The sequence below is a fragment of the Cibotium barometz genome, chromosome 7 (genome assembly GCF_041138505.1).
Source record: "Cibotium barometz isolate CiBa-2024 chromosome 7, ASM4113850v1, whole genome shotgun sequence".
Classification (NCBI taxonomy): domain Eukaryota; kingdom Viridiplantae; phylum Streptophyta; class Polypodiopsida; order Cyatheales; family Cibotiaceae; genus Cibotium; species Cibotium barometz.
Window position 1 is genome coordinate 58309565 of NC_141052.1, and position 13918 is coordinate 58323482.

At 47.6% G+C, this 13918-nt stretch overlaps 1 protein-coding gene across 7 annotated transcripts in view; it reads left to right on the forward strand.

Annotated features, from left to right (window-relative positions):
* The window catches only part of LOC147637249 (U-box domain-containing protein 52-like), a 124137-nt gene that overhangs the window by 60199 nt on the left and 50020 nt on the right, over nucleotides 1-13918 (forward strand). For all 7 annotated transcript variants that reach the window (XR_015266365.1, XM_086800868.1, XM_086800865.1 and 4 more), the window contains exon 5: nucleotides 11072-12171. Coding sequence is in view for 6 of the 7 variants with exons in the window: in XM_086800868.1 (XP_086656994.1) it covers nucleotides 11072-12171 (1100 nt within the window). In the remaining variant the exon portion in view is untranslated. The remainder of the gene's footprint in view (nucleotides 1-11071; nucleotides 12172-13918) is intronic.

Below are 13918 nucleotides of genomic sequence, written 5' to 3' on the forward strand. Positions count from 1 at the left end.
TGTTCCTCTCACTATGAGAGAGACGGATATGTGGTGCATCCCTGTCATACTGGAATGGTGGTAGATGATCCATGTCTAGGCCATGCTGTGAGAACCAATGTGTGACCTGTGCATACCATGATCCTCTGTCTCCTGCCTCAGCCAACTGTCTAGATGCCTGAAAAGCTCTGTATGATAATCTGTCCTGTGGCATCTCTCTGAATCTGTCTAGCAGGCATATAGTCTGAAATATGGCCTCTACCATCATAGGAGGCGCAGCAAACTCTGCTCGGATAATGTCATGAGGTACTGACGGTTTGCTGCGTATCATGCGTGCCATCATGAGGGCCTGTGGTCTCTCTATCTGTGTCCACCAATGGGTAGCAAGGCCTGGCGCCCATACTGCTGCTCCATACATCAATGCCGGTGTGACTAATGTGTCAAATAGCCACCCCTTCGTCCGGGGCTCCTGAAAATGCGCCTGGTGGCACTGTCTCTCTAGCATAGCCAATGCTGCATATCCCCGTGTCAATCTAGCTCTGGCTGCTGAACCCATGGTAAAGCGTGTGGCTGCTGCAGAGAAGGTAACCCCTAGGTACACGTATGATGTCACCACCTCCACCGGGCATCCTGCGAGACTGAATGTCAGCTGACTCCTGCCCTGTCTCGATGTATGAAAGACCATAACCTTGGTTTTCCCAAGGTTCACAGTAAGACCCCTCTGTGTGCAGAAATCATCGAGTGCATGTAGATGCTGCTGTAGACCACCTGGGGACTCTAGACACTAATACAATATCATCAGCATAGAGCATAATATGTACTGAGGTACCTGCGAAATCAACTCCATCTCCGCCTCCCCGTGTAATGAAGTCAGCCACCTCATCAATGTATAACCCAAATAGCGTGGGGGAAAGTGGGCATCCTTGCTTCACACCAATGGTGCTAGCAATAGTCTCGGACATACCTCCTGGACATCTGACTCGCCCAAAAACCTGCTCATATAATGCATAGATGCCCCATGTCATATCTGCTGGTATGCCAAGAGACTGCAGGCGCTGAAAGAGCCTCTCTCGTGGTACTGTGTCAAATGCCTTGCGGAAATCCACAAAGCAGCAATAGAGCTTTCTCTTCCTCACTCTGGCCTGATCAATCATACATCTCAAAGTGAATACATGGTCAGTGGTAGAGAAAGCTCTCCTGAAGCCTGCCTGCCCTGATGAGCGTAAACCTGCTCGCTCAGCATATAAGCTAAGCTCTTGCTCCAGCACTGCACCATAGAGTTTGGCCAGCACGTGGCCTACCATAACCGTCCTGTAGTTGCTCGGATCGAGCATATCCCCTGTTTTGTGAATCGGCACAATGGTGTGCATCGTCCACTCCGCAGGCAAACCCTCTGCTAGTGCCCTGTTAAACAGGTGTGCAAGAAAAGGAGCTAAAGAATCTACTGCATATATGAGATGCTCACCCTGCAGGCCCATATGGTCGGCGGCCCGTCCATGCTGTAGGCGGCGGATAGCTTCCTGTACCATCGAGTGGGTAAAGAAGCTAGCTGTGGTAGGTCGAGGCTCCTGTGGGGCTGAGGTATAGGTGGCTGCTGTGGGGCATGGTATAGACCCTCTGCATATGTGTGCCATGTCTGTGGGTCTGCAATAGGTGTCGGGGTCCGGGGCTCTCTGAAGTGCCGCCATGAGACAGGGCTATCTCTGCTCATGAAGAAATGAAAGATCTCTAGCTCCTGTGTCTCTGCGAAGGCCCGCCTTTTGCGGCGAGTAAGTCTCCTCATCTCTCTCCTTGACTCCTGCTCTGTGATGGCTCCCAAGGCTCTCTGTATGCGGAGCCGTGAGTATAGGGCTCTGCACTCGTCATCATACCATCTGTTCTGGGGCATAGTCCCAGGTCTCGCAGGCTCTCCTGAGTGTACACGATGTGGGAAGCTCTGTAATGCAGCCGTGTGTAGGAGTGATGCGAGCTGGGCTGTAATGGTATCCATAGATGCCAGGGGATCCATGAGTAGGAGCCCATCCTCTACTCTGCCAGTGTATATGTCTGCCATGTCATGTGTGAAGTAGATGGTAGTGTGTGGCGTTGGTATGTGGGGGGCTGGTGATACTGGTGATCCGGCTAGTGAAAATGCCAAGTATGTATGATCTGCCCCAATAGGACGAGGTGGAATGGAGAATGAGGTGACAAGCTGTGATGCCTCCAAAGACCCCATAATGTAGTCTACCACCGTGCCTCCGGTCCGTGTATGACCCCCATGTGGGAAGCATGGCAGCCCTCCTGATCCCGGCCACTGTAGCATCCCGTTATAAATAACGAGACGATGCCTGGCTCCCAACTCTAGTAAGTGGTCCCCATAATGTCCTCTGTCTGGTCCAGTGTCCTCTGATGCCCGACTAGCCCCTATCTCCTTTGGATCCACAGGGTGGAGGATCTCCATGTCATCATAGTCATACACCTCACACTGTCTGCTCTGTGTGTGGGCATTGAAGTCGCCCGTAAGAAATACTTCCCCTAGTGTAGAATAATGCATAATCTCCTCTGACAGACAAGTGTATGGCGAGGCTCCTATCTCCTCCTGTGGCATGTCCTCCTAATGACATAGGAGGATCCTGATGGAGAAAAGTAACATAGAGCTATGTATATAACCCTGTCCTGTAAGCTGATCCACATGTATCTGGCCTCTGGATCCTGTGCTACCACTCTCAGTCTCCCCTGTAGCTCCCGTCTGAATAGGACTGCTACTCCCCCCGACCCTCTCGAGGTACCCTGGCGTGTGGTCCTCCTGTATGCTGACTCCCACTGGAATCCCTCTACTCGAGGTAGCCCTCTCTCTGGGCTCTGATGTGTCTCTGTCAAAAGTATGATGTCTCTCCCCACCATAACATGCTCCAGTCGTCCAGGCTGCACCCATAGTGAACCATTACAGTTCCACACTGCTATGTGTATCTCTGTCAGTGGCCTGGTCTGTGTCCCATAGGCCCCAAACGGCTAATCCATGGGCCGGCCATCAATGATGACCCGACCATCTCGATAGAAATGGTCGGGTCATCGAGAGAGAGAGAGAGAGAGAGAGAGAGAGAGAGAGAGAGAGAGAGAGAGAGAGAGAGAGAGAGAGAGAGAGAGAGAGAGAGAGAGAGAGAGAGAGAGAGAGAGAGAGAGAGAGAGAGAGAGAGAGAGATGGATGAAATGAAATGATATATTAACGTCTTCAGAAGGCCAAAATGACCTATGAGACCAAAAAGGTTACAACAATTGGTGGATCTGATACAATGTCTGTGTAAGAAAAGCTAAAAACAACCAAACAACTAACTGAAACTGAAACAACTATGAGGAAAAGTACGGTACTAGGAGCTCCTAATGGATAACATCTGGGAGGAAAACTCCAGCAACAAAGGTAAGCATCATACACATCACTATCCAAAGATGTCTCTCATCGGTCGATGGCGGATATCCTCAGGTGAGTACTCTGACTGGACGTCTCCCATGCCGTGCTAGTATGGTCCTGATCCTCTGTTGTAGTCTCCGCCGATGTCGAGATGGGCCTCTCATCTTGGGGCGCCTGGATTGCCCCAGCTCTATAGCTCGATCAATCAGTGTACCTCTGGTGTGGCTTTACTCTGGGGCTATTTGCAATGCCTGCTGGCCTGACTGCTCAATCTCTGGTCGAAAGAAGTCTGTAATCTGCCTCTGTAGGTGTCTCTCCCTCTCTGATCCCCTCCCTCTCAAGACACCCTCTCTATGTCTACGGAGCTCCAGCAAGTATAATCCGAGGCATCTCTGATCCTGGTATCTCATGACTCTAGAAAGTGGTCCGAAACCCTCTCTAAACAGGCAGTGAAAACGGCCTTGTATCTCATAATATACTGGACAGTGACATATGTAATGTAACTCTGTCTCTGGTTCCATCTGGCATAGCTGACAAATCCTGGCCTCAGCTGGTACTCTTCTGAATCTGCCAGTCTCAATCTCTAGCTGGTGTGAGGATGTGTGCATGTGACCAATAGCACACCGTACCCCATGAGAAAGATGAGTATCCATGTAGCTGGGTCTAATGACAAATTCATCCCGTGAGCTGGAGAAGACGATCTCTATAGAAAGCCCTCTTCGTACCAAGCTCGTGTGTCGGCTGTATCCATGTCCTCCTAGTGTCCAGCTGAATCAAGTCTTGCCTGATAAGTCTGGTAATCTCTGCCCGTGTGAGAGAGAGGGAGGGTGCATCCAGGGAGTACTGAAATGGAGGTAGCTCGTGTGTCGGCTGTATCCATGTCCTCCTAGTGTCCAGCTGAATCAAGTCCTGCCTGATAAGTCTGGTAATCTCTGCCCATGTGAGAGAGAGGGAGGGTGCATCCAGGGAGTACTGAAATGGAGGTAGCCTGTCCATACTAAAGCCATGCAGCTGGAACCAAGCTGTCATCTGTGCATACCAACATGATCCGTCTCCCTGTGATGCCAACTGTCATGAAGACTCCAGGGCTAAGCGAGCATATCTGTCTCTAGGAGAGCCCAAGTGCTATGTATAAAGGAGACTGATCGAGTGAGTACCTCTACTACCAATGGGGGGGAAGCCATCTCTGCACGGATAATATCATGTGGTACGGAGGCCTTGGCCCTAATCATCCGGGAAATCATAGAAACCAAGGGCCTCTCCATACGTCTCCATCCATCAGTGCTGCCAGCTCTGCTGTGGTGATCCACTGAGGGTCCCGATATCTCCACTCCATAGAGCATGGCTGAAGTGACCAAAGTGTCAAAGAGCCAGAGCTTTGTTCGAGGTTCCTGAAACTGAACCTGCGAACACATCCTCTCTAGTCTCCCCAATGCTGCATAAGCTCTGGTCAATCTCGTCTCCGCTGCTCTCCTCAAGGAAAATAGTGGCCCACTAAAAACCACACCAAGGTAAGTATATGCATCTGTATACTCCACTGTCTCCTGACCATATGTAAAGGTGGATACTGACCTCCTGTGGTGTTAAACACCATCACCTTGGTTTTACCAAGGTTAACAACAATTGCTGGATCTGATACAATGTCTGTGTAAGAAAAGCTAAAAAACAACTAAACAACTATAAGGAAAAGTACGGTACTAGGAGCTTCTAATGGATGACATCTGGGAGGAAAACTCCAGCAACAAAGGTAAGCATCATACACATCACTATCCTAAGATGTCTCTCATCGGTCGATGGCGGATATCCTCAATGTCCTCCATGGTGAGTACTCTGACTGGACGTCTCCCATGCCGTGCTAGTATGGTCCTGATCCTCTGTTGTAGTCTCCGCCGGTGTCGAGATGGGCCTCTCATCTTGGGGCGCCTGGACCGCCCCAGCTCTATAGCCCGATCAGTCAGTGTACCTTTGGTGCGGCTATACTCTGGGGCTAGCTGCAATGCCTGCTGGCCTCACTGCTCAATCTCTGGTCAAAAGAAGTCTGTAATCTGCCTTTGTAGGTGTCTCTCCATCTCTGATCCCCTCCCTCTCAAGAGACCCTCTCTATGTCTACGAAGCTCCAGCAAGTATAATCCGAGGCATCTCTGATCCTGGTACCTCATGACTCTAGAAAGTGGTCCGAAACCCTCTCTAAACAGGCAGTGAAAACGGCCTCGTATCTCATAATATACTGGACAGTGACATATGTAATGTAACTCTGTCTCTGGCTCCATCTGGCACAACTGACAAATCCTGGCCTCAGCTGGTACTCCTCTGAATCTGCCAGTCTCAATCCCTAGCTGGTGTGAGGATGTGCGCATCCGACCAATAACACACCGTACCCCATGAGAAAGATGAGTATCCATGTAGCTGGGTCTAATCACAAACCCATCCTGCGTGAGCTGGAGAAGATGATCTCTATAGAAAGCCCTCTTCGTACCAAGCTCGTGTGTCGGCTGTATCCATGTCCTCCTAGTGTCGAGCTGAATCAAGTCCTGCCTGATGATAAGTCTGGTAATCTGTGCCTGTGTGAGAAATGAAATGAAATGAAATGTTATACTAACGTCTCCAAAAGGCCATAATGACCTATGAGACCAAAAGGTTACATCATGGTGGATCTGATACAATGTCTGGATAAAAAACCAGAAAATGAAAAATAAAGATGATACTATTGGCACCTAGAAAATGAAACTGGAACTGGAAGGTAAACAGAAACCCTTATAGGGTGTGAATATAGTGAGGGGGGGGGGGGGGTACGCTATGGAGGGTGCATCCAGGGAGTACTGAAATGGAGGTAGCCTGTCCATACTAAAGCCATGCAGCTGGAGCCAAGCTGTCATCTGTGCATACCAACATGATCCGTCTCCTTGTGATGCCAAATGTCGTGAAGACTCCAGGGCTAAGCGAGCATATCTGTCTCTAGGGAGAGCCCAAGTGCTATGTATAAAGGAGACTAGCTTTCCTTACCTTCTCAGCTGTAAAGAAAGCACATGTCTTTGGGCATGGCTCCGATGGGTCTGGCAGGGGCGGCTGTCCTGGTGCTGTGTATAGGCATGCTGCATACTCACCCCAAATCTCTGTGGAGGTAATGGCTGGTGATGGTGAATGCTCATGGAATAGTCTCCATGCCTCGCCTGAGTCCTGACTCATAAATAACTGATACAAATCTCTCTCTAAGTGAGCAAGATAAGCCCTCTTCTTCCGTCGCACTAGGTGCCGGAAGGTAATCCGTGACTGTCTGTGAGTGGTAACACCCATGAGCACCTCTCTCTGTAATCTGATCCTCATCTCTCTGCACTCCTCATCATACCAACTGTTCTGGGGCATGTTCCCAGATCGTCTCCGTGTAGGCTGACTATGGGGATATGCCTCTGATGCTGCAGCATCAAGCGTCTCTATCAATATCTGAGTGAGCTCATCTAATGGCCGTCCCGGATCCTCGGCACAAAAGTGTCTGTATATCTCATCCGTGTACACGGTGTCAGTCTCCCTCGTAAAGGTATAACGAGTGTGTGTTGAGACCTGTCCCAATGGAGCTGTGCTGAACTGAAATGTGAGAGTGAAGGACAAGATAGCATGATCCACTGCTATTCCAACCGGCCTTGTGCCTACCATAAAATCCTGAAAAGAGGGAATGAGACTCGGCTGAGCCATAACATAGTCCACTGTACTAGCACCATGCCGATGTGGAAAGCTAGTGAAACCGCCCGATGTCGGGAATCTCTGAAGGCCATTCAGGATGGCCAATCCATGTGCAGTCCCCATGTCTATCAAATACCGCCCATACATTGTATGTTCCTCATCCTGTGAGAGTCTAGATAGGCCCATATCCCTAACATCACGCTCCCTCAACATCTCCTCTGAGGTATCATAAAATACTGTCTGGTTATGGGCGGTCCTGGCATTGAAGTCCCCTAGGAGAATGATGTCACCATCCCTGGAGAACTCCCAAATGTCATCATCCAAAATAGAAAAGGGAGAGTGCCCGCTAGGTGATGCATACATTGATGTACTAGGAGCAAAATAGCATATAGCAATGTAGAGATATGTGCCCATCTCTACCCTCAGTCTAACACACATGTACCTAGCCTGCTCATCTCTGCGGACTATATGTATCAGTGGCTGTAGCTCCTCTCTAAACAATATTGCCACTCCTCCTGAGCCCCGTCCCCTATTCTCTGAACGAGTCTCTTGTCTACAAGATGTCTCCCATCGGTATCCACTAACATGTCGCATGGATTGTCCAGGAGCCTGATGCGTCTCACAGTAGATGATGATGTCCCTCCTAGTGAAACTATCCTCAAAAGCCCCTACATCAAGGCGTAGAGATCCATTACAATTCCAAGTAGCAACTTTGAGTGTAGTCCCATAGGTCTCGCGCCGTCATGAAGAGCGCCTCTTCATAATCACCACTCTACCATCTCTATAGAAGGCCGCTTTCCCTTTCTCTCGGGCTGCCCTTATCTCTGGCATAATTTCTTTCATGTGGGCAAGTTGCAAGAGTGTGAGGTCATCTCCAAGAAATATTCCCGTCTTCTTGAGTGTAGGACGTCTCTTCAAGAAGTCCTTCTTCGCTTCCATGGAGGGGAAACGAATGATAAGTGCTCTCTCCTTAGAAGATTCGCCACTACCTTCTCTCTTCTTTCCCACTCTCCATGCCTTTGTGTGCATGGCTTCAATGCCCATCATAGAGAAGAGCTCCTTGGTTTCCCCTTCCGCATCATCACGGTCTTTTAGACCGGACACTCCTACATGTAAGGCCTGGGTTTCCTCCTTTGCTCTTGTTCAAGGGTCATGTTGATGATGGTGGGAGTGGGGATGGGTGGCGATTCTTTACCTTTCCCTTTCTTGTGGCGACCTCGATCCATTTCTCCGCCTCGTCCATCTTCTTTTGTGTCTTTGTGATCACCTCCACCCATGAAGATGTCTTCTCTTTACGTTGCTCCTCCTCCTCCTCGAATGATTCTCATTTGTTCCTTGATGGTATTCAGCTCTTCAATAAAGGAGGGCTGAAATTTTCCATCCTCAAGCTTGCTTTTTGAAGTGGCTTCCAACTCCTTTTTGAGGGCTTTTTGAAGTGGCTTCCAACTCCTTTTTGAGGGCTGCGATTTCAGCTGTTGACTTTTAGCATGCAATTTGGCCTCCACTAGTTCCTCCTTTAAGGCTGAAATCTCAGCCTCTTGCTTGGAAGATCTCTCTTCGAGCTCTTGGATTTTGTCAAATCCCTTCTCGAGTTTGGAGAGGCGGTTTATGATTGCGGTAACGGAAGAGTCGACCATCTTCTTGTTTTCTTTGATAATTGTGCCGAGCTTGTCCTCCACCTTCACGAGCTCCTCTTTAAACCTGGTCTTGGCCAAGACTTTTTGCAGAACTTCCCACAGCCAATGGATTGAAAATTAATCCATGACACAGAATAGATGCATATAATCTAGCCAATGTGTGACCAATCATGATGGTACGATAATTCCCAGGAAGCATGGATCCCCTGACTTGAAGATAGGCACAATCGTGGACATAGTCCAAGTCTCAGGAAAACCCTCACACATGGCTTAGTTAAACATCATAGCAATAAGCTCTGCAAGCATATCTCTGGCATGAATAAAGTGTTCTGCTACCAAACCATCATGATCATATGCTCTCCCAGTCCTCATCCTGTCAATAGCTTTCCTTACCATCTCAACAGTAAAGAAAGCACATGTCTTTGGGCATGGCTCCGATGGGTGTGGCATGGGCGGCTGTCCTGGTGCTGTGTACAGGGATGCTGCATACTCACCCCAAATCTCTGTGGAGGTAATGGCTGGTGATGGTGAATGCTCATGGAATAGTCTCCATGCCTCGCCTGAGTCCTGACTCATAAATAACTGATACAAATCTCTCTCTAACTGAGCAAGATAAGCCCTCTTCTTCCGTCACGCTAGGTGCCGGAAGGTAATCCGTGACTGTTTGTGAGTGGTAACACCCATGAGCACCTCTCTCTGTAATCTGATCCTCATCACTCTGCACTCCTCATCATACTAGCTGTTCTGGGGCATGTTCCCAGATCATCTCCGTGTAGGCTGACTATGGGGACATGCCTCTGATGCTGCAGCATGAAGTGTCTCTATCAATATCTGAGTGAGCTCATCTAATGGCCGTCCCGGCTCCTCGGCACATAAGCGTCTGTATATCTCATCCGTGTACACGGTGTCAGTCTCCCTCGTAAAGGTATAACGAGTGTGTGTGGAGACCTGTGCCAATGGAGCGGTGCTGAAATGTGAGAGTGAAGGACAAGATAGCATGATCCACTGCTATTTCAACCGGCCTAGTGCCTACCATAAAATCCTGAAAAGAGGGAATGAGACTGGGCTGAGCCAGAACATAGTCCACTGTACTAGCACCATGCCGATGTGGAAAGCTAGTGAAACCGCCCGATGTCGGGAATCTCTGTAGGCCATTCCGGATGGCCAATCCATGTGCAGTCCCCATGTCTATCAAATACCGCCCATACACTGTATGTTCCTCATCCTGTGAGAGTCTAGATAGGTCCATATCCCTAACATCAAGTTCCCTCAACATCTCCTCTGAGGTATCATAAAATACTGTCTGGTTATGGGCAGTCCTGGCATTGAAGTCCCCTAGGAGAATGATGTCACCATCCCTGGAGAACTTCCGAATGTCATCATCCAAAATAGAAAAGCGAGAGTGCCCGCTAGGTGACGCATACACTGATGTACTAGGAGCAAAATAGCATATAGCAATGTAGAGATATCTGCTTGTCTCTGCCCTCAGTCTTACCCACATGTACCCAGCCTGCTCATCTCTGCGGACTATATGTATCAGTGGCTGTAGTTCCTCTCTAAACAATACTGCCACTTCTCCTGAGCCCTGTGCTCTATGCTTTGAACGAGTCTCCTATCTACAAGCTGTCTCCCATCGGTATCCACTAACATGTGGCATGGACTGTCCACGAGCCTAATGCGTCTCACAGTAGAAGATGATGTCCCTCCCAGTGAAACTATCCTCAAAAGCCCCTACATCAAGGCGTAGAGATCCATTACAATTCCAAGTAGCAACTTTGAGTGTAGTCGCATAGGTCTCGCGCCGTCATGAAGAGCGCCTCTCCATAATCACCACTCTACCATCTCTATAGAAGGCCACTTTCCCTTTCTCTCGGGTTGCCCTTATCTCGGCCATAACTTTTTTGAGAGAGAAAGAAAAGAAAGAAAGAAAGATATATTAACGTCTACGAGAGGCCAAAGTCGGCCTATGAGACGAAAAATAATACAACTGTCTTCTTCCGGTCATCGGAAGAAAAGAAACAAAAGAAAAAGTGTGCATGTGTCTGGATACAACTGTGAATCATCATGGATCGGTGGAGCCCATATACAAACAATATAAGGAGGGTGGGGATGTGGAGAGAGAGAGAGAGAGAGAGAGAGAGAGAGAGAGAGAGAGAGAGAGAGAGAAATGAAATGATATATTAACGTCTTCAAAAGGCCAAAATGACCTATGAGACCAAAACATAGTACACAGCTGATGAAGCCCTAAAACAGTCCTAAACAGCTATGAAAGGAAAATACTCCTACTGAGGTACAACAAAAGTGTATGAGAGAGAGAGAGAGAGAGAGAGAGAGAGAGAGAGAGAGAGAGAGAGACGTTTGCTAGTGACACTTATCTTTCTTGTAATAGAAACATTTTCCGAGTGTGGATCTTATGCTCCAAGTAGAGAAAACAATAGCTTGCCATACTGGATTCCATCTCCAAGCACAGACTCCACTTTCACTTCTGAAGCCGGACGACATGTTCTACTCAACGGAGAAGAGATTTATCATGAAGATCTTAAATTGATTGGCACAATTTCGGAATGTACCCATGTAAAGGCGCCATCAATGAGCCAACTTCAATTATCCTCTCAAGATCTTTTAAGTAGTACCACAATAAATCAGCATGATGCATTGAAAGCTGCTCATTTGAGATGTAAATCTTCAGGACCCAATGTTATGCATGTAAGGGACAATTCTGCTAGAGCAACTGACGAGCCTACATGTGGTAGCAGTCAGGGCAGTAATGGACCTTGTGATTCCTTGGTTAAAATCAATGGCCTTGGGAAGGTTTCTAGTAGCCCTCTTCAACATACCTCTGCTGTCCATGAGTTAAAAAGATCTGATGAAATTCCAAACATTTCATTGAATGATATGGAGATGCTAAAGTCTGCAGGTGACGAAACAGCTTCAAAGGAGCTAGCAGCTGTTAGGCTCCAAATGAGAGAAGAAATAAGAAAGAAAGAGGAATTATGTGCTGCTCTCAAAGAGGCTTTGAAAATGGGTAAAGAAAATGCTGTGCAGGCAGTGGCAGAAGAAGTTAAGAGACGTGAGGAAGCACTCACTGCTCTCTCTAATGCAAAGGTAGAAGCAGATTCTTTCAAACAGGAAGCAGCTATTGCAAGGCAACAGGCAGCAGCAGACAGAAGCAGGTATATAGAGACACTGGCTAATCTTAATAACATAAAGAAGGAACTTGCAGTACAAATTCAGTTGCGAAAAAATGCTGAAGAGAGAGCTTGGCGAGCAAAGCAAGATTTGGCTAGGTTGTTGAGAAAATCACAGAGAAAGTGTACCGATTACAGTTTTGAAAAACTCCAAGAAGCCACGAATAACTTCTGCGAGGATCAGAAGATAGGAGAGGGTGGTTATGGTGGTGTCTATAAGGGCATGATAGAACACATGAGTGTTGCTGTGAAGGTCCTCAAGCAAACAGCGGTAAATGGTCAGCAGCAGTTTCAACATGAGGTGAGTTTTCATCCCCATTTGTCGAAGCATCATCCATACATTTACAGTTTGAGGTGTGATTAAATCTCTCCTTTTTAATTGTTGGCCCATGCAGCATTAGTGAACCTCTACATGTGCATGAGATTCTCTAATGTGCATGTAAATATGTTTATATTCATACTCGAAACAAAGGACTCGGTAAGTTTTTTTCTCATAGGCCCATTGGGTCTTTAGTAGACGCTTTATATATCTTTCTTTCTTTCTCCTGTCCCTCGTCTGGAGGAGTTGCATCCTATTTGAGTGTCTTGACACACCCTCAATAGGGCATCCTGGGGTATTCAGGGCTGTGCATTTGCTCAGAAGGGTGATTTTTACTATTCAGAAACAACTCAATGTAAAAAAAAAAAACCTTACCAAATCCTTGATGGGAGAAACAGCAATTAGGGTTAGGTCATGTGAGAGACATACACAGAGAAACACAAGGGAGAGAGAGAGAGAGAGAGTTGTGGGGATAAGTCAACTCACCAATAGCATGAGTGTGTGACTCCCCTATCACACATGTATATTGCACTAGTACACATAGTGCACTTAGTACATTAAAAGTACTAAGTGTACTATGTACTATAACTTATGGGCTTATACACACTATAAGGGTGGGCATAACGCCTTTACCCCAACAACCTCCCACTTAAAGGCAAAGTGCCCTTAAGTAAAGGAAAAGAAAAAATCAGCATGTACATGATAATATATAAGGCCATATCAAGGCTGAAACTGGCCTCATCCAATGCCCATCAAGTGTCTGCAATGAGCAAACCGCTCCGGAGGCAAACTCTTCGTCAACAGATCAGCCGGGTTGTCATCCGTGTGAATCTTAACAAGCTGAATTTGCTTGTTCTCTATCACCTCTCTGATGAAGTGATACTTCACATCCACATGCTTCGTCTTTGCATGAAAGACAGGGTTCTTTGCCAACTGGATGGCATTCTGACTATCACAATGCAACAATGGAATATCCCCTGTATAGCCCAAATCAACCACTAACCGAGATAGCCATAATGCCTCCTTGCAAGCCTCTGTGGCTGCAATATACTCGGCCTCTGTAGTAGATAAGGCTGTGCACTTCTGCATCCTGGATATCCATGACACAGCACCTCCTGTGAATGTAAATACATAACCGGTAGTAGACTTCCGGTTATCTGGATGACCGGCATAATCCGAATCCGTGTAACCATGCACTAATGCATCCTGTTTGCCAAAGCAAATGCACAAATCCTGTGTGCCCTTCAGGTATCTCATGACACCTTTCACTGCTTCCCAATGCTTCTTGCCAGGGTTGGCCATGTATCTAGAAACCACTCCCACTGCAAATGCAATGTCCGGCCTAGTAGCAACCATGGCATACATGAGACTGCCACAAGCTGAAGCATACGGAATCTTGGCCATATCAGCCCTGTCTCTATCTGACTGTGGGCTGTCCATAGCACTGAGTTTCACATATGGAGGCAAAGGAGTACTAGTCTTCTTCCCCCCATCCATATTGAACCTCTGCAAGACTTTGCCAATGTATTCCTTCTGAGACAAATACAACACATGCTGATTTCTGTCCCGAAGTATCCGCATACCCAAGATGTGATTTGCATCACCCAAATCCTTCATATCAAAGGTTTCATGCAGCCTCTTCTTCAAGGCATCCATCTCTTTACGAGATTTCCCGGCAATCAACATATCATCAACATACAAGATGAGAATCAATAGACTGCCATCCAAA